This window comes from Grampus griseus (assembly GCF_964374135.1).
Source record: "Grampus griseus genome assembly, chromosome: 6".
NCBI lineage: Eukaryota > Metazoa > Chordata > Mammalia > Artiodactyla > Delphinidae > Grampus > Grampus griseus.
In genome coordinates, this window is record NC_139000.1 from 21,746,152 (window position 1) to 21,766,106 (window position 19,955).

A 19,955-nucleotide genomic window follows, 5' to 3' on the forward strand; every position below is an offset into this window, starting at 1 on the left:
AACATAGGGCATCCCAGTGTATGAGATAACCCAATTTTTCAATAAGAAGATCTCAGAAATTATTTTTTAATAAATTTTATTATTTAAGGTTTTAGGGTTATAGATGGAATAGTCAATGTCTACCTATATTTTAATTCATTAATTTAGTTATAAATATATTTTAAAATCATATGTCATATAAATAATGTTGGTTTAAAAATATTGCTTTTTTCCACTTTGCAATTATTTTTATAACTTAATTCAAACAGTTAACAAGAATCTTTTTTTTTTTTTTTTTTTTTTGCGGTACATGGGCCTCTCCCGTTGCGGAGCACAGGCTCCAGACGCGCAGGCTCAGCGGCCATGGCTCACGGGCCCAGCCACTCCGCGGCATGTGAGATCTTCCTGCACCAGGGCACGAACCCGCATCCCTTGCATCAGCAGGCGGACTCTCAACCACTGCGCCACCAGGGGAGCCCTGCATTCCCTTTCGAATTTGCTTATAAAGGCATCCAACTCTTGCCATTGAGATTATATGGCCAGGAATAATTACTACTGTTTTAAATATTTTAGCCTCCCTTTTTATTGATTTAATGAATCAATATCCATAAGTATCCAAATCTAGAATATTTCAGGCTAATGTGTCATATAAAATACAATCATAAAAGATGAGTCTATACATGATCACTACCTATCATATATCAGAGCTCAGGATAAATTTCACAACATTACAGATATGCATTAAGAAACAGGCTTAATGAAGGAAAACTTAAAAGCAAGAGTCTTAAATCCAGGGAGATTTAATTGTTTGTACAAGGCATGAGCATACAAATACAAATACATGTATCTAACACTAATCAGTATTGGGCCTTTAAGAACAAGCACATATATGCTAAAAAATGTAATTTTTAATAATTATTTTATCTCAGTTTGGAAATTTTAACACTTTGTAAATAGATGATGAAGAGACAGGATCCACTTGAACAGCTGGAAAAAAAATACTTATATGTATTATTATCAGCAATAAAATGGTTTTCCTTTTTCTCCTTTTAACAGATTTCACGTGCTCACAACTACCACCATTCAAAAAACGACGTCTAGTGTATGAAAAAGTCCCTGGTAGACGTGATGGACAAACTCGTCTGAGGTTTTTTTGAAAGAAACGATAGTGCTTCATGCCACATTTCATTCTTTTTTATGATAAACTAGTAATAAAATGATTTAGGTTTGCTCATAAATCAACAAAAATGCACTTGTTCTTCGATGTTCTCGGTGTTTCTACATTAAATTTTCATAATATATATCTTGCCTTATAGTTTATATCTTTGTAAGTATTCTAATTAACATAATATTGTTATAAGATCCAAATAGCTCCCAGATTCACCGAAACATGAAAAGCCTTTTTTTCTTTTTAAGATAAATAGAAAACCTTGCCGATGTATATCAAAGGGTTGTTTGTTGTCTCCTGAAGGGCCTGCTGCCTCCACCTTTCCTCCAGCAAAAAGCCTTTGAAATGAGCCTCCATCTCAGTCTGACCCTCTTGAGTCCAGAAGTGAAGATCACCACAGTCAACCCTCCACCACCAAGAAAGTTAAAACCTAGGGCAAAATTGAAGTTAAAGAACTTCCAATTTAAATGCTGTCTTCGTAAACAAAATTTTCAAACAAACCACTGAGAGAAAATATTTGCAACCCACATGACAGAAAAAGGGCACACATTCCTAATATACAAAGAATTCCTACAAATTGATAGGAAAAAAGACAACCTAATAGAAAAATGGGCAAAATATATGAATAGATATTTCACAGAAGAAACAAAAATAGCCAATAAACATTTGAAACAATATGTATCTTCATTATTTATTAGGCAAATGCAAATTAAAACAATAAATTACTGCTTTTTCACGTATCAGATCAGCAAAATTTTTGAGAATTCCAGTGTCAGCATATGGGAGAAAGAACGCTTTCCTGTATTGTTGGTACAACATTTGGGGAGGAGAGTTGGTATATTTTTACATGGATGATTGTAGGTTTCTAATTAGTATTTGTATTCCATTGAATACATTTAAAAGAAAGATGTAATAATTTTATTTTAAAATGTCAATATTTCTAATAAAATTTTATTCTTTGCAACTATTCAAAGTTCTGATGAAACTTTTACATGTCAACTCTAAAATGGAGGTACATGGATTTGGGACATCTTTTTGCAAAAATGTTTGAAGACCACAAGCATTCTCTCTCTCTCCTGGCTTCCAAAATTATCACCCTGTTACTACCAAAATTGACCTCTACCTTTTTAGACCCAAAGGACATTCAGACATCACCTCACTTGATTTCTCTTCAGTGTTTGATACTGTTAATCACGTCCTCCTTTTTGAAACTGGCTTAACTTGACTTTAAACCAACTCTCTTACTCTTTTATTACACTTTTATTTATAGGATGTTTGGTTTTGCTTGGGTGTGTGGAGGGTGGAGACTTCAAAAGGAAACTATTTCTGGAAATTTTATTGGAATTTCTGTTGTGCTTTCTTAAAGTTTTGGCAGGATTTCTCCTAAACTAAGGTAAGGCTGTCTTACCAGTTTGCGGATCTCCTTGATCCCATCTTTTTTAAAAAAAAAAAAACTTTTTAAAAAAAAAACTTTTTTAAAAAATTTATTTACTTATTTATTTTTGGCTGCATGGGGTCTTCATTGCTGCACCTGGGCTTTCTCTAGTTGCAGCGAGCAGGGGCTATTCTTTGTTGTGGTGCGCAGGCTTCTCATTGTGGTGTCTTCTTTTGTTGTGGAGCATGGGCTCTAGGCACGCAGGCTTCAGTAGTTGTGGCACTCAGGCCCAGTAGTTGTGGCACACAGGCTTAGTTGCTCCGCAGCATGTGGGATCTTCCTGGACCAGGGGTGGAACCCGTGTCCCCTGCATTGGCAGGCAGATTCTTAACCACTGCGCGACCAGGGAAGTCCCTTGATCCCATCTTTAATCAGCTTGCAGAGGAGAGGAGTTTCTTTATAGGCCCTAGACTGGGGCAAGCTTAGGCCAAGCTATCAACACCCACACCCCTGCTTCCTCACCAAATAGAGTGAAAGCGTCTGAGTCCTCCTGCCTGTATTTCTCAACGATGCTCGGTGTTTAAGGACACATTCATTCTGCCTGGGTCTGGAGCAGCCTCTAGTGCTGTTGCCCATCAGAGGTATTACTGGGAGGCAAGTGTTGTGTTGGTAGCCTGGGAACAGAGGATAAAGTAAATGAGTTCTGCTTCAGCAGAGCACTCCCAGGGAGCGACTGTCACATGACCGATTGGGTTGGTCCATAGGAGAAGCCTGAAGGGTTTGGATAGGTCCTTGTTAGGGGGTCAGAATTGTCAGTCCAGCCTCCAAGATCCTCTCCCAAACACCATATCACATGGAATTATTTAGAATAGGCCCAGCTTCCCAGGTTGGCTCTTGCCATGGAAACTTCGATTATCTGAGAGTGTTTCCCCATGAGGTTTTTCATGTTCTAAGGGGAGTTACTTGCCCTTAGATCTACGACTGGTAGCTGTGATGCTCACCTTTGAGGGCTTTTGAGTGGCCTTACCCCCAAGTTCCTAGGCCCAGCCCAAACACTGTAGGACTCATCAGAACATCAGCTGTCCCTTCCAGTTGTGGGTGGACATAAGATACTCCTTCCCTCGTCAGTGAGACTCAGCGTACAACTGGGGATCAACACCAGGGTGTCGCACGCCTTGCCTCTCACAGTAAGAGCCCAGTTATTCTCCCCAAATAACAAGCCTGCCCTAAAGCAAAGTATCCAACAATTTTAATAAATGGAGTAGCCTAGGTTGGAGGGGATGGGGAGTGCAAACTGTAGCAATCCAAAATGAAAGCTGAAAAAAATACGTTTTCTGTCTTTTGCTTTTTTATTTGGTTTATCAGTTTTACCGTACAAGAATTTTAAATTCCATACTTAATTATGTATTTAAATTGCTTATTTATTTAAATTTAATTTGATCATCAAGTATACATATCTTCTCTTTTTTGATTTCTGGGTTTCCTGCCTTGCTTACGAAGCCCTTTTTTACCCTGAAGTTACACAACTATTCTCCTAACTTTTCTTCTAATGCTTTTTTATCACCTTTCTTTAACCTATGGAATTTTTTTTGCATAGTATAATACAGGACCAATTTTATTTCCTTCCAAATGCATAGCCAATAATGCCAGCACTATTTGTTAAATTAACTATATTTTCCACTGAATAGAAAAAAAAGTCAGGTCTATTTCCGAACTATTATGATCCATCCAATCATCTATTTGTCTAGTCCTATACTACAATAATATTGTTTATTTTGAATTTTTTGTTTTGAATATTTTGTTTTTTTAAGTCATATTGTTCTGATTCAGCAGCTTCAAAGTAAGTTAGTATCTGGTAAGGCAAGTTTCACCCTCCCACGTTTCATACACACACATGCACGATTTTGTTTTGTTTTAATTAATTAATTTATTTTTTATTTTTGACTGTATTGGGTCTTCATTGCTGCATGCGGACTTTCTCTAGCTGCAGCAAATGGGGGCTACTCTTCACTGTGGTGCATGTACTTCTCATTGCAGTGGCTTCTCTTGTTGCAGAGCACAGGCTCTAGGCCCACTGGCTTCAGTAGTTGTGGTGCATGGGCTCAGTAGTTGTGGCTCACAGGCTCCAGAGCGCAGGCTCAGTAGTTGTGGCGCATGGGCCTAGTTGTTCTGTGGCATGTGGGATCTTCCTGGACCAGGGCTCAAACCTGTGTCCCCTGCATTGACAGGCAGATTCTTAACCACTGCACCACCAGGGAAGTCCACATGCACAGTTTTAAAAGCTATTCTTGGACACTTGATTTTCCATATAAACTTCTAGATATTTTAACCAGTTTCCCTTAAAAAATAAAATAGGAATTCCACTAAATTTATAGAAATTTTAGTAAGATTGCATTTTAATGAAATTGTCCTAATATCCTGAAATTTATTTGGACCCTGTTCTATAAACATCAGTAAAATCTTTTATGATTCTTGCACGTTTGTTAAATGTATTTTCAAGTATTTTTTATAGTTTTGTCATTAAAGTGGAAATGGGATAGTTTCCATTTCTATTTTTTAAAATTATAGTTGATTTACAAAGTTGTGCCCATTTCCATTTTTAACTAGCTATTGTCAGTGTAGAAAATGCTTTTTATTTTTCTATATATACTTTGTATCCAGCCAGCCTCCCAAATTGTAATATTACAAATTTAAGTATTTCTTTTACTAAACTGAGTTTTCAAAGTGTAAAATTATATAATCCATAAATACAGATATTATTTCTTCTTAAATGTTTATGCCAGCAAGTCATTTGATGAAATCCAATAGCTGTTCTGAATAAAAACTAAGTGAATTAGTGAAATAAGAGAAGGAAATTAAAGATGATAAAGACAGTTTACTAAAATCAACAGCAAATTTCATATTACATGGTGAAATGTGGAAGCATTCAGCATATTAGGAACAAACAAAATACTTTTTATCACCACTATTATTCAGCACTACTTTGGAAGTCTTAGCTAATGCAGTAAGATGAAAAAATGAAATGATGTAAACATTCTCTCCTTTAAACCCTTCATGTAATGAATGACATTGATTTGCTTATGTTGAATTAGCTTTGTAAGGCTGTATCTTCTCTTGATAAACTACAGAACTTGACTTGCTTATATTTAAGACGAATCTATACTCATAAGTGAGATATCTATAGTTTTCTTGTACTATCTTACCAAGTTTTTGCCAAATGGAAAGTGAAATCAAGAGATTTTTTTTGACACATAAAAAGCTCTACATAATTAACGTATACAACTTAATGAATTTGGAGATACGTATACACCTATGAAACCACTAACATAATCTATGCCATAAACTTACCCATCACCTCCAAGTTTCCTCCTGCCTTATTATTTTTTGTCATAAGAACAATTAACATAAAATCTACCCTCTTACCAAATTTTAAAGTATCCAGTACAGCAGTGTTAACTATAGGCACTGTGCTGAACAGTAGATTTCTAAGATATACTCATCTTTTATAGCTGAAAATTTGTTTTTTGTTTTTGTTTTTCGTTTTATTTTAGTTGCGGCACGCGGGATCCTCGTTGCGGCAACGCGGGATCTTCGTCGCGGTATGCGGGATCTTTTAGCTGCGGCATGCAGGAATCTTTTAGTTGTGGCATGCAGGCTCTTAGTTGCAGCATGCGGGATCCCTGACCAGGGATCGAACCCGGGCCCCCTACATTGGGAACATGGAGTCTTAACCACTGGACCACCAGGGAAGTCCCGAAAATTTATTTTTTAATGGAGATTTTTTTTTAATGCTTTTTGTTGTTAAGATGGAGAATGGAACATGTTTAAATGCTGATAAAAGGATGCAGTAGAGAAGTTGAAGATAAAGGAGAAAAGGGCTAACTGATGGTGTGACATTTCAGAGGTGAAACGGATCCACAGAATAAGAGGGTTAGAAAAATGACACCTGAATTTTGACCGAATGGAAGGGATTCAGATCACTTAGATTTGGAAGTTTAGTGGCTGGAAGTAAAAGAAGTTCCATCTTATGACTTCTACATTCTCTACTATAACACTACTTATGTTCAAATATATTCTCATTTATTTATTTATGGATTTATACATAGCTATTTCAAAGAGTAAATGTTGCCAGTAATTGAGATATTTCTGCATGTTATACATATATCTATTTTTCACAAAATTCTGTGAGGGCTTGTAAACAAAAATTTCACCTCCCACTACCAGCATTCAATCTCACAAGCAAACAAAATCTATGAAGCCTTAAAACAAAATCAGACACAAAATGTTGCTGTCATTAGCAGAAATTAAGCAGAAATTTTATTTCCAAGCTCTTCGAAGATTATAACAAACACATATAAAGTATTCTTTTAAGTGTCCCAAATTAAATCAAAGGCACATCATCAAAGTAAAACACTTGTGACATTGAGAATTCATTTAGGTTGTAATATTTTCCCATCACTTTTTTTTAATCATTTGCAATATTCTGTAGATGACATTTAAACATTGGTTTAAAGACATGAAATAATTTAGTATTTTTTTTAAGTAAAACCACCATTATAAAATAGAGAAACTTAAGAAGACAAAGATCAAATCTGCTTCATATACAGGATGGGGCAATCTAATACACAACACAACATTAATCCTTTCAAACAAGTTTGCTAAGAAACAGCTCCCATATTTAGTGTTAAAAATAAAACAATCTTCTCATTTAGAAAAATCAAGACATCATTTGATTAATAAAGCCCATTCTTCCCCAATTTTATACTTGCTTGTCTTCATTTAGAAATTATAAATTCATGAGAAAAGAACAAATTTTGTTATGGTATAAAAATCTTAGTCGGGAACAACAAATTACAAATATTTAATTTTTTTAACAAACAATACTGTTTTCCTTCCAAAAATGTAAACATCTAGTAAATAAAACATATGTAACATTCCAGGTATAGAAACGTTAGTAATTCACTTAATGAAAGAGGTGTATTTTGGTATATTTGGTGGTAAGGTTTTTGTTTAAGTATAAAGCACTTAACAAAGAACCAGGCCGTTATTTTTTAAAATCTACTCCTTCACCCAGTTTCCTTGAGTAGAAACTCATAAATTTCCATAGAATTTTGGCTAAAGGACCAGGCCACAGGAAAGGTCCTGTGAAATATCTAAAAGTCATTTGGCTGGAGAAGTGCGTTCTTGAGATTTGGAGGCAGTCATTCATCACCTGGTGCTTGAAAGCATTCCTCAGCGGACTTCTTCCCTATTGGAAAGAGAATTTGGTAGGCTTTCATTTAGTAAAAGTTATACATAAAATTAACTAGTCATCGGGCTTCCCTGGTGGCGCAGTGGTTGACAGTCCGCCTGCCGATGCAGGGGACGCGGGTTCGTGCCCCGGTCCGGGAAGATCCCACATGCCGCGGAGCGGCTGGGCCCGTGAGCCATGGCCACTGAGCCTGCGCGCCTGGAGCCTGAGCTCTGCAACGGGAGAGGCCACAACAGTGAGAGGCCCGCGTACCACAAAAAAAAAAAAAAAAAATTAACTAGTCATCATTTCATAGGTCACTTTAGGGTTCTCAAAGAAGAAAGTAACATGTTAATACCAGAAAATCCAAACTACAACCATTGAATAAGTAGGACCCATGAAAGTGCTCTGTAAAAAGAAAAATGCTATGCCAGCAGAAGACTATTATTTTAATACCATAAATATGAACATTTTCCATTAAAAGGTACAATAGTACCTGATAGTATGATTATTTCCTTCTTGTTAATGTGAATAATTTCCTTTTCAAGTATATGAAAAAAGACCTAAGATGATTACTTCCTGTATAAACACCCCTTAGAACATGTAATTTGAAATATATTGGCCCCAAAAGACTCTAATAATTTATGCCCTGCCCTGCTCCCCCGCCTCCAAAAAAAACAGTGAAAATGTGAATGAGACCCCATACAACACACTAGAATCCAGGAAATTTATTATAGGCCACCAAAGAGGTGTTTTCATTTCAAGAATAAATTTTTAAGGTTCTTTTAACCCTACTCACACTTTCCCCAGTTACTCCATTTCTTCCTCCATTAAAACACAGAAATACATTCTGAAAGCTTCTAGGAAAGAAATCACAGCTGGTGATGGGACCAAGTCTCCTCTGGAGAGTCCTTAGTCCCAAGAGTAACAAGTCAGTTGATAGCACCAAGCAACAAATCACAACTCCAGGATGGTGTAAGGACAGAGAAGATGGTATTGAGGTCAAGAAATTATTATTGGCCAGCTCAGTTCAAAAGCTCAAGTACACAAGGATATTAGCATCTCATGAGTTAGTGCAAAGAGCATTGAGACTCTTCTAATTAGATATATTCCACAAGCAGCAGATGAGAGTCATCCTTCAGGTAAAGTTGTGCATTTTGCTGCGTTTATTTTAATTCCCCCAAGAACGGTAGATATTTAAAACTCAGTTGCCCAAGTCCTTTGAGAAGCCCCATGATAATGCTATGGCCCCAAGACGGCCTGGTGTATCATTACTCACCAGTCTTCAGAGTAAAGCACAGGATCTGTGCTCCCGAAAGGGGTTGCTTCCGGCTGGAACACCTACCAGCAGGGCGTCCTTACAGGCATTCTGCATGCAGTACTGTTGAAGCTCTGCGGCCGCCTGAGAGACCTGAAACAAAGGGACAAGAGCTTGACACGCTGCTCACAGCCAGATCCATCCAGCAGTCACTTGAGACTCTGAAAAATGATCATACAACCTGACAAAGGTCATACTTTGTGCAACCTCCAAGAGTCTTTTTTGCTGAAAGTTCTAATAATTGAACTCCAAAGAGGAAAGGTTACAATTTCTATAACCTTGATTTAGGGTATTTTTGGTTTAATGGCTTACTCAACAAAGGAAAGATAAAGCCGTATCTTTCATCCATTTAGAATCCTAGTTTTGAGACTGAATTTGAAAGAAATAGCTTATCCTAGTGTGCCCTTTACAAATTTTCACTTATAAAGCATGCATTGATATATCCAGGTCTGCCATGTGAACAGACTATTTTAATGTTTACAAGGCTGGATGGAGCCTTATCTGGTCTGCTCAAAACAAGTGACGAGGTCCCTCCATCATGTTTGTCTTGTTTTGGGGTTTGTTTTTTTTTTTTGCGGTACACGGGCCTCTCACTGCTGTGGCCTCTCCCATTGCGGAGCACAGGCTCTGCACGTGCAGGCTCAGCGGCCATGGCTCACGGGCCCAGCCGCTCCGCGGCACGTGGGATCCTCCCGGACCGGGGCACGAACCCGCGTCCGCTGCATCGGCAGGCGGACTCTCAACCACTGCGCCACCAGGGAAGCCCTCCATCGTGTTTTTGAAGCAGAACAGCTTATTGGTTAAGAGTGCAGTCTCTGGACAAGTTACTTAACTTCTCAGTACCTGTTTTCTCATCTGTGAGATGTATTTAGTAACAGTGCCTACCTTCCTGAGTTGATGTAATAATTAAATGAGTTAATGCAAGTAAAACACTTAGAATAGTGTTGACACTAGTTAGCAATCATTTGTGGCAGACTGCAGAAACAGTCACAATATTTTGCAGCTCCTACCACCAAGAAGTAAAGTCTTTATCCACCCCTTGAATCTGGGCTGGCCTTGAAACTTACTTTGACCAGGACAATGGCAGAAATAATGGGCAAGTTCCAAGCTTAGGCCTCAAAAGCCTTTGCAGCTACTTCTCTTGCTATGGTTGCAACCGTAAGACCACCATCAAATGAACCCAAGCTAGCCTACTGGAGGTCTTGTGGAGGAGAACCAGTCAGCCAAACCCCAGCCACCTGCCTACTAACCTCCAGACATATGAGTGAGGCCATCCTAGATCATCCAGCCATCAGCTAACCCTCCATTTGATGGCAGATGCACAGAGAGCCCAGCAAAGACCAACAGAACTATACAGCTGAGCACAGCTTAAACTGTTGATCCAAGAATTGCGAGTTTATAAAGGTTGTTTTAAACCACTAAGTTTTGAAGAATGTATTAGGCAGTATTGACACTATATTATTCTACCTTTCTTCTTAGCGTCCATTTGATGGATATTTGTACTTGGAGGCTTTCCTTGCTTTCCATTTTTCTTGTACTGAAAAAGTGTTTTGTATAAAATCTCACCCATATTGTACAAAAATGTTCCGATTGCGGTTCAAGTATTACTACTAATTTGTGTTAATTTTCCAAGCTTCCAAATAACTGAAAAAATCGATTCCTTAGGTGTCAGTTACTATCTAGTTTCTAGAATACTTTAGGAATTTTAGTTTCATTAATGTAATGACAGTTTATATCATATAAACATGTAATAGAATGTTGCCAAACTAATGTTTAAGCTTGCCTTTCCCTCAACAGAAGTTCTGACATTTTCATGTTAATTATAATTGGAATTACTGATTATATATATATGTTATTAATTCAAAAGAAATTTGGAACCAATTATGCTCATACTTATTATCTCAGCTTCAGAGGGAACGAGTGAACTCCACACATGATGGGTGGAAAGAGACTGTCTCCCAGGACTCCCAGAGAAATGGGACTAACTACACCCTAGCCTAAAGAACATGTCAAAAAGTTAAGGTGAGGGATATGCAAAGCAAATGAGAGAAGAGTAAAGTGGTCAGCATTTCTCTAGCACTTTGAAGGGGAAAACTCTGGCCTGGGAGAATACAAGCCCAAACCCTTAGAAGTTGTATCCTCCCAATGGAGGTGGGATAATCCCTACCCAAATCATATGACTTTCCTTGGTTTGAGCCCAGGCTGACCCATCAACTTCTGAGAGACTTCTCCAAAGCAAAGAAGGGGTCCTTGGAAGGATACTGAGCACTGAAGCACTGGGAGGGGGTGCCCTCCATCATATGCTAAGAAACTGGTATTCCGGTTTATTTACCAGTTAGCAAGTCTGTGAAAGAGGAGACGTCTCTGGGTGTGCTGAGAACTTCCATCCGTCACTGAGCCCTGATATGAGTCAAACCAGACCCTGGAAGGTTGTGACTCCCTAAGGTGCTGCCTGAGAAAAGCCCTGCCAAGCACCCCAAACCATACTCCCATGAGGACACTCTGCAAATAAGCTTATTATCTGTGTGACTTTGAGCTATTCACTTGACTTCTCTGTGTCTCAGTTTCACCACCTGTAACTACTTTTTAAATGTAGATAAGAATACCTTCCCCAGCTACTGCACAGGGTAGGCAGGCATCTGGCTCACAGTTTTTCTTTCCACTTCAGGTCCCCACATCATCTTAAACATTTCCAACAACCCTAGTTTCATTTCCCTGAGCTCCTCTCTTCAAACAACCTTCTCCTCAACAGCAGTAGTTACAGCCAATACCTGTAACTGCTCCACATCTGTAATTTCACACTCCAACATCCTGCCTTCCGATCACAATCTCTCCTGCCCATCCAGGGTGCTGCTTCCTTTCTCCTCACTACACCTGCTCTTTGACCTCAGGGGGAACATCTCTTCCTTTTTTGTCTGGCCCATCACAGGGAGGCTGGCTCTGTTCCTTCTCCATTCAGCCTGGGTTCAGCCTCTTTCCGGCCAGACGCTCAAATTCCTTGCTCTCCACTCCCATTTCTATCTTTCTGGCAAAACTCCCCCGCTAACCCACTACTTGGATCAACTACCATTCACCTTGGGCACTCAGATTCCTGGGCAGCCAAATACTGCTGGAGACAAAAAAAAAAAAAAAGTAGGACAATCAATCTCACAGTAGCTGGGTCTTCAGAATCACAAAGTGTCTATGATTGTGCCTGCTAGGTGGTCCTCTCCCATTCCCAACAGCACTCTCTCCCTCATCTTCAGCGCTTGTGACACCATAAGTTCCCTTTTTTCTGCCTTAAAAGAAAACTTGGCCTCCTATTTCACAAAGAAAATTGTCATCATACAAGGTATTAAGGCCTTATCTGGAAACATCTATGTTAACACATATCCTTCCTCCTTTCTTCCTGCCTCAGAAGGTGCCCCTCCAACCCCAGACCCCCTTAGACAGACTACCTGTCTCTACCTCCAGTTCTTCTTCTCCATTTGTTTCTCCCCCTCGACCTAAAAATAGTGTGTTCCTTCCTCTCAACCTCAAAATACAACTTTTCATTTCCTAAATTAAAAAAAAAAAAAGGTTTCCTCTTTAAAACCAGATTTTTTTTTTTTAAAAAAGTCTTTCTATCCTATTACAAATTAGATTCGGCACCTACTACTACATGTCACTGAAACCTCTTCTGCATTCCACAGCTCTCTCTCTACCTTGTTTTAGAATCAATTACATCAATTACTCTCTGAAATTATTTTATTTATTGGTTAGTGTGTTTATTGTTTATCTTCCCCACTAGAATGACGTTTTCTCAGTACCTAGAATAGGGCCTGGTACAAAGAAAAGGCACTACTGAGGTCCACAGACTATCGCAGCAGTGTCCATTCATTCACACACACATTCTACAAATAATGCTATATACTAGTTGGTAAACACAATTACACATCAGATGCTTTTTAATCAACTGACTAAACACTGGACACGTTGACTAAGCCTCAGAATTGCGAAAACCCCTCCTTCCTTGCTTCAGTACCCTTGCTTTCCCTTGCTTCCCTTCTCGCGGGCATCTCTTTCGGCGGGTCCCTGGGTTCCACACTCTGGTCACTCCCTACAGCTTTCACTCCTATACGTTCTCTCAGCCTCGTTCTCTGAGCTTCGGCCCAGGTAGCCAAACACCTCCCGGGCATCCCCTCAAAGTCCACGTATCCGAAACTTTCGCATCATCTCTCCTCCTTACCGTAGCGAATGGCAACGCCATCCATCCTGTCACCAGGCCAGAAACCCGAGCAGCGCCCTCCTCCCCCCTCATCCTATCAACCCATCACCGAGGCCCATCCATTCAGTCTCCTCCGCAGCTCTGGACCCCATCCTCCCGCACCAGCCAAGCCCGGGGGGGCCACCAGCACGTCGCCCGCATTCCTGGTGTCCTCGCGTCCGTCGGGCACCCCAAGTCATTGTCCCCATCACTGAAACATGACCGCGCCGGGGCTCTCGGTCCCGGACCGCCCTCGCGGGGACAGGTGCGTTTCTCCCGGGCGCCGGGGTCCGGGCCCGGCCCTGCGCGGACTCCCGCCGCCCGAGGCCGAGCCGCGAGCCTGGTCGGGCGCCGTCCTCAGGGCCGCCCACAGCGTCCGGCCACCCGGCTCGCGCTCAGGCCGGCCCCGCAGCTGTCCGCCCGGGCGCGGCCTCCTCCTCCCAGGCCCGCGGACGGCCGGGCGGTCTCCGCACCCCGAGGCCAGACGCCGGCGCGGGCCTCACTTTGATTCTCTCCACGCCGGCCTCCAGCTTGAGCTGCTCCACCAGGCGCTGCAGGGCGCTTACGCTGGCCCCGGAAGACATGGCGGCGGCCTGAGCTCCGAGCGAGTGAGCGAGCCGGTGGGCGGGCGGAGACGCGAGGCCCCGAGGCCCAGCGCCGCCCCGGGGCGGGGAAGCCGCTGCGCCTGCCCCGCCGCCCGCCGGCCGCTGCGCCTGCCCCGCCGCCCAGCGGTTGCTCCCGGCCTCGCCCGGCAGCCGCTCCCCTCAGTGGCAGGCGCAACAGGTAAGCGAAACCTTGGGGTCTCGAGCTGACGGACACCTAACTCTGCGTTCTAAGCCGGGAGGGCGCCTGCGTCTACCCCGGCCCCCGAGCCGCGTCGCGGGGCCCACACAGGGCGCCCACCTGCACATCGAAGCTTCTAGGAGGAGCAGGAGTGGGTGTGGGGGATGGAAAAGGAGAAGACGCTCTCCTGGAGACTCGGAACTGTGACTGCGTGTGGATGGAGCAAGGTGTGGAGCGAGTGGCAGAAATAAGGGGCCACGTGTGAAGGCTTCGAAGCCCTGCGAGGGAGTTATCCTCGGGTAGGTGAGGACGGTCGATGGGGTTTCCATGCAACAGAAACAGGTTTCTGCGTTAGCCTGTGACTGTGTGACGGGAATCCTAGCGGTTCGGCAGGGTCAGTAAAGTAAGAAGGGTAAAATCGCAGGCCCTGACATATTTGCAGAACATACAGAAGAAAATTAAATTCAGCCCCCCTCACTCCCGTCTCACCGTTCAACTGTAACCATTGTTTCTCTTGTGCTGCATTTTTTTATAGTGGACATTAGTGTGTTTCACAAAACTGGCATCATTACTATATGTAAAACGTGGTTTTTGTTTTTTTTTAATTAATTTATTTTATTTTATTGTTTATCTTTGGCTGCGTTGGGTCTTCGTTGCCGCACGAGGGCTTCCTCTAGTTGTAGAGAGTGATTGCTTCTCTTCATTGTGGTGCGCGGGCTTCTCATTGCTGTGGCTTGCCTTTGTTGCGGAGCACAGGCTCTAGGCGTGTGGGCTTCAGTAGTTGTGGCAGGTGGGCTCAGTAGTTGCGGCTCACCGGTTCTAGAGCACAGGCTCAGTAGTTGTGGCACACAGGCTTAGTTGCTCCACGGCAGGTGGGATCTTCCTGGAGCAAGGCTCGAACCCGTGTCCCCTGCATTGGCAGGCGGATTCTTAACCGCTGAGCCACGAGGGAAGACCCAAACGTGTGGTTTTTGTTGATTTTGTTTTTCACTTAATGTGTTATGAATATTTCCTGATTATTCTTGTGCGCCATTGTATTTGTTAGAACCCACTTAAATTGAGTAATGCAAAAAGGTAATACACTGGCTTGTGTAACTCAAAAGCCCAAGGACTTTAAAGTAATGGGTTTAATTGCCCAAATAATAGCTGTAGGGCTCTCATTTCTCCATCTCTTGGCTTTGCTTTTTCTGAGTGTTGGCCTTGTTTTTTTCAATGGTAAATAGACTCCCTCTAGTGCTGCGAAGGAAAGTTTTATTGCCCCGGCCTAGGAACCCCAGGAGCAGTAGCACCTCTTTTCTGTCTTTCTAATTGCTGCAGCAAAAATCCCCATAATGGACCTCACTGACCTTATTGAGTCATGTGTCCACCCCTGAACCAGTCGATTTGAAGGCAAGGGTTTGTGTGGTGTTGGAATGCCCCCGGATTAGCTGCCCCTGGCCGAGAGCAGGATGTGGGCTGGGGTCAGCCCCACCTCTAGTGGGCCCTGTGGTGTGCCACCCAATTTCCCATTTAGGACCAAGGCATTCATTGCCCCACCTGCCGGGAGTAGCAGCAGCTGATGCCTCTCAGCTGAGTCCCTCTGGAAACTGCCCTTAGCCCGAGAGCCACCCCTCCCAGGGTCATCTCTCATCCAATGACGGAAGTGTGGGATGCATAAGATCTGCACCCCAACCCCCTTGCCTCAAGCTGGCACAACAGTGAAGGATGATGGCAGCTCAGAGCTCCCCCTGGGGTCATCTGAGGCCTTTATGGCAGCTGCCTCACAGTTCGGTGCCTCCCTCTGCCTAATCCCCAGTTCCTGGACTGCCCTACAGGTGTTGATCTTCACACTCCACAACAGACTTTCTGCATGAAAATCTCCATCTCAGAGTCTGTTTCTCTGGGGAACCCAAACTAAGACACCCACCCAAACCATATGGACTGAAAGGGGAAGATCAGTTCCCTAAAGGAAAACCAGGATGCTGATACTAGAAGGGGGCCAGGGGGAGTCAAAGAAAAGATCTGCTCTTCAGCTATTATTTTTAATGACTGCATGATATTCCATTGTACAACTGGGTCATAATTTATTTACCTGTTGCCCTATTAGTTAACACTGTGGTGGCCACCTTAAACATACAGCTTTGTGTATGTTTTTTATTTCCTTATGATGCATTCCTAAAAGTGGAATTGGTGGATCAAAGAATATAAAACGGTTTTTAAAACGTTTCCCTTCTTTATCCTCCAGAAGGTGGTAGCAATTGCTGTTTCCACCAGAAGGCTGCCTGTTTCTCTGCACCCTCACAGTTCTGTATTGTGGTTCTTTATCCCTAAAAACCTAATAGATGAAAAATGGTGTCTTAAGTCTTTTAGATGTCTTAACTGTTGAGGCTGCATATTTCTTCTGTTCCTTTTGTGAGCTGTGTTCAATCATTGAGGTGTTAAAGAGTTTTTCTTATCTCATGACAAGAGCAGATTAGCAAATTTTAAAGCCCTCTCCCGTGGGCTCCCTCACCACAAAGAACGTATATTCTTGTCAAAACATGAAAGTACACGTTAGAAACGTGACTAAATTGGTGACAGAATAGAAAAGTTGTGTGTCAGAAAGATGAGGCAAAGAACTCAGAGCAAAGATATAGACTGGAAGGATCAGGAAAAGCTCATCTTAGATGGTGAGACCTAGACCTTGGAAACATGTGTCCTGCAGATGGCAGAAAGGAAGGGGGAAAGCAGGGAGAACAGGAGGCCATGCACACGTGGAATGAATTCGTTGATGAATAAAAGGCTCTAGTGAGTAACAGAAAAGTCACAGAAAACCTCGTAAGAAACAGGAGTTTGCGGCAAACAGCGGGGTAGCCACGTGGTAAGACATTTTAGGATAGAAAATGAACTGAAGCTGGGGAGACAAGATGACTTCAATAGTAGTTTTGTCTTTTTGGTGGAGTGGCTGGATCAAGGCCCTAGAGAGGACTGTGAAGGTGGGATGGAGAACAAATTCAAGAGACTAAATCAGTAGGACTTCATTGTAGTTACGAAATGCAAAGGAAAGTGGGCAGAGCCTTCTGAAGCAGAGAATAGGTGAGATCTGATGCCTGTAACAGAAATTAGGAAACAGGACTAGGTTTGAAGGTAGGAGCGAAGAATAAGGATGAGTTTGGCTTAGGAGAAAGTCAGTCTTCAACTGTACTGCTTCGTGCCTCTAGGCTGCTGAAAATGTTTAGTGGCAGATGTTGATGTGGGAGACATCTGCACAACCTATAATGGTAGCTGAAGAAATGAAATGATCTCTAGTTAGAAAAGGGGGCTTCGGGGTTGCCCACGGTGAGGAAACACCCAAGGAGATACTTGTGTGTCAGCCAGGAGGTAGCAGAAAAGGTCTAGGAGTGTGCCCCATCTCCCTCCTTCGTGCCCGATCACACCCACCACCCTGCTTGCTGCTGTATGATTGATGGTGCTTTTCTCGGAGAGAAGTGGTCTGGCTTTGAAAGAAACAGCCAGGTTTTAGCATGCAGCCTCCTGCAGTGATCCATGGACAGGCAGGCTAGGTGCCACTTGTTAACGGAGGGCTGAACATCTGTGCTTTGCTTTATACGTCACCAAAATGTCTTCTCATCCATTATTTTTGCATCGTGGAACTTCAGGGTAGAAAGAGACCTTCAGATAAGGTAGTCCATTCCCAATTTTAGAGACGAGGAAACTAAGGCCCACTAAGAAAAGTGACTTGCCTAGTATCACACAAAGTGGGAGGAAAAGAACTTCCATTTTAGCTTTCAACAGAAGTCACTGCTCACCTGGAGGCCTAGAGTCTGTCCCCACAGATGCAGTTATTTCCAGAGCTCTGAAAGGTGAGGCGTGGGGACAGAGTATCCTTTCCTCCTCACCCCAGCTAAAATGCACAGGTCACCGGTATATTATTTTAGAGAATTTGTTACCCATTTATTTCTTGGTTAAGATAAAAACTTACAAATTTCCACTGTTTCTAAGAGTCTCAGTACTTTTGAGAAATGTCAGTGTCCTTGTAAAGACAAACATTTCATTTGTTTTCCTGTTGTGATCTATAATTCTTCACTCCTGACGTATTTTGTCACCCTTTTACTAACAGTAGGTTATTTTTCCAGAAAAGCAGCTTTAAATCACTCTTCTCCATAAAAATAATGATAAAATGGGAAGGTGTTTCTGCTACCTTCAGTTTTCTAAAAAAGAAACAGGGAAACACATTAACAACTATATTTAATGTGACACAGTATAATGTACCAAAAAAAAATCATTTCACTTCCTTCTACCCATTGCATTATTTTTAGAACTTAATGACTCAGGAGTGAAAGATTCACCAACAGGTGTGTGGATTCAGCTTCTCTGGAGAGATTTTTACAGGCTGCTTGAGACTTTGAGAGGCAGTGTGACTTAGGGCCACTTGACGTTCTTTTGAGCAGCCATTCCAGGCATGCCTCTGTATCTCACTGGAAGTGTCCCTTCTGTAAACATAGGCCTTGAACTAGTGAGTAGCAGATTATTCTATTCGCTCTGAAAGTTCTTTCTTTCCTGAGTTGTCATCTCAGCTGCTTCACCTTGTACCCCAGGGTACAACAAGGGGCAGGCGGCTGCTTTTAAGACACACAATTCCAATCCTAAGGAGCATCACTTTTTCACTCTAGCACAGTACTCTGCACAAAGTAAGGGGTTCAAATATCTATTTAAATAATAAAGAAATAACGGGTTTGTAATCATCACTAAACACTCCATTACCATGGATTTTAACAAACGAGACTCTTTCCTATTCCCTCTGAAGCATTAATATATGCTAGCCGCCATTTTATCCCATCTTATTTAATTCTCATGATAATCCTGTGAAGTAGTTAGTATCCCCACTAACTATTAGAGATGAGAAATGAGGTTCAGAGGTTAACCTGCCCAAAGTCAAACTATTCGTTGCAGAGCCAGGAACCAAACTTTGGTCTATCTGGCTGCAAAGCCTGAGCCATTCCCCTGCATCCTACTCCCTCTTCTTGAGGTTATAAAAGGAGACACTGTCAAATGGGAGGAAGTTTCTTCATCCACTAATGAAACTGGGGAGGAGTCTGTAGGAAATCCCATACGTCACTGCTGTAAGACTATGTGATCCACTCCATACATAATTGTCAAGGATACTCTGAATCCGTTAAGAAACTGATTAAAGTTTATGACAAATCATATAGGCTTTTTACTTAAATACTCATAACATTTCTCAGTTGCAGGCAATCTAATCTCCTTCAGACCCTAAACCTATGTAAATTCACAGGCTTATAGATTTTTAAGTCCTAATTATCTAAAAAGATCCCCTGGGGCTTCCCTGGTGGCGCAGTGGTTGAGAGTCCGCCTGCCAATGCAGGGGACACGGCTTCGTGCCCCGGTCTGGGAAGATCCCACATGCCGCAGAGCGGCTGGGCCTGTGAGCCATGGCCGCTGAGCCTGCGCGTCCGGAGCCTGTGCTCCGCAACAGGAGAGGCCACAACAGTGAGAGGCCCGCGTACCGCAAAATAAATAAATAAATAAATAAAAAATAAAACGATCCCCTCATTTCACAGATGAGGAAACCAGAAAGGTTAAATTTGTTTAGCAAATTTTATTTAGTTATCAGGGGCTAGATTTGGCCTTAGCCCATATTTAAATGTGAAGAGTATCACACTTCTTAAATAAAATTAATTATAATTCATCCGGGGCCTTCCCTGGTGGTCCAGTGGATAAGACTCCATGCCCCCAATGCAGGGGGTCTGGGTTCGATCCCTGGCTGGGGAACTAGATCCCACATGCATGCTGCAACTAAGAGTTCACATGTCACAACTAAGAAGTCCGCGTGCTGCAGCTAAAAAAAAGAAATTCATCCGTACACAGCTATTTTGTATCAATACCAACATTTATCTG

The 19,955-nt window shown here is 42.2% G+C and overlaps 3 protein-coding genes across 3 annotated transcripts in view; 2 read left to right on the top strand and 1 right to left on the bottom strand.

The window, feature by feature from the left end:
- Positions 1-1,161, top strand: part of SHOC1 (shortage in chiasmata 1) — a gene marked incomplete at its 5' end in the record, with an annotated part of 88,770 nt that extends 87,609 nt beyond the window's left edge. Inside the window, one exon of the mRNA XM_082656743.1 lies at positions 1,036-1,161. Within this exon, the coding sequence (XP_082512869.1) occupies positions 1,036-1,136 (101 nt within the window). The 3' untranslated portion in view covers positions 1,137-1,161. The remainder of the gene's footprint in view (positions 1-1,035) is intronic.
- Positions 1,162-6,813: 5,652 nt separating this feature from the next.
- GNG10 (G protein subunit gamma 10) lies at positions 6,814-13,913 on the bottom strand. The gene is made up of 3 exons (XM_082656812.1): positions 13,799-13,913; positions 9,032-9,163; positions 6,814-7,770 (listed from the first exon to the last, which is right to left on the bottom strand). The coding sequence occupies exons 1-2, from the start codon at positions 13,877-13,879 to the stop codon at positions 9,038-9,040; spliced, it is 207 nt and encodes a 68-aa protein (XP_082512938.1). The 5' UTR covers positions 13,880-13,913; the 3' UTR covers positions 6,814-7,770; positions 9,032-9,037.
- A 389-nt stretch (positions 13,914-14,302) lies between these two features.
- The window catches only part of PTGR1 (prostaglandin reductase 1), a 69,563-nt gene continuing 63,910 nt past the window's right edge, over positions 14,303-19,955 (top strand). Inside the window, 1 exon segment of the mRNA XM_082656868.1 lies at positions 14,303-14,377. The gene's annotated coding sequence lies outside the window, so the exon portion shown is untranslated.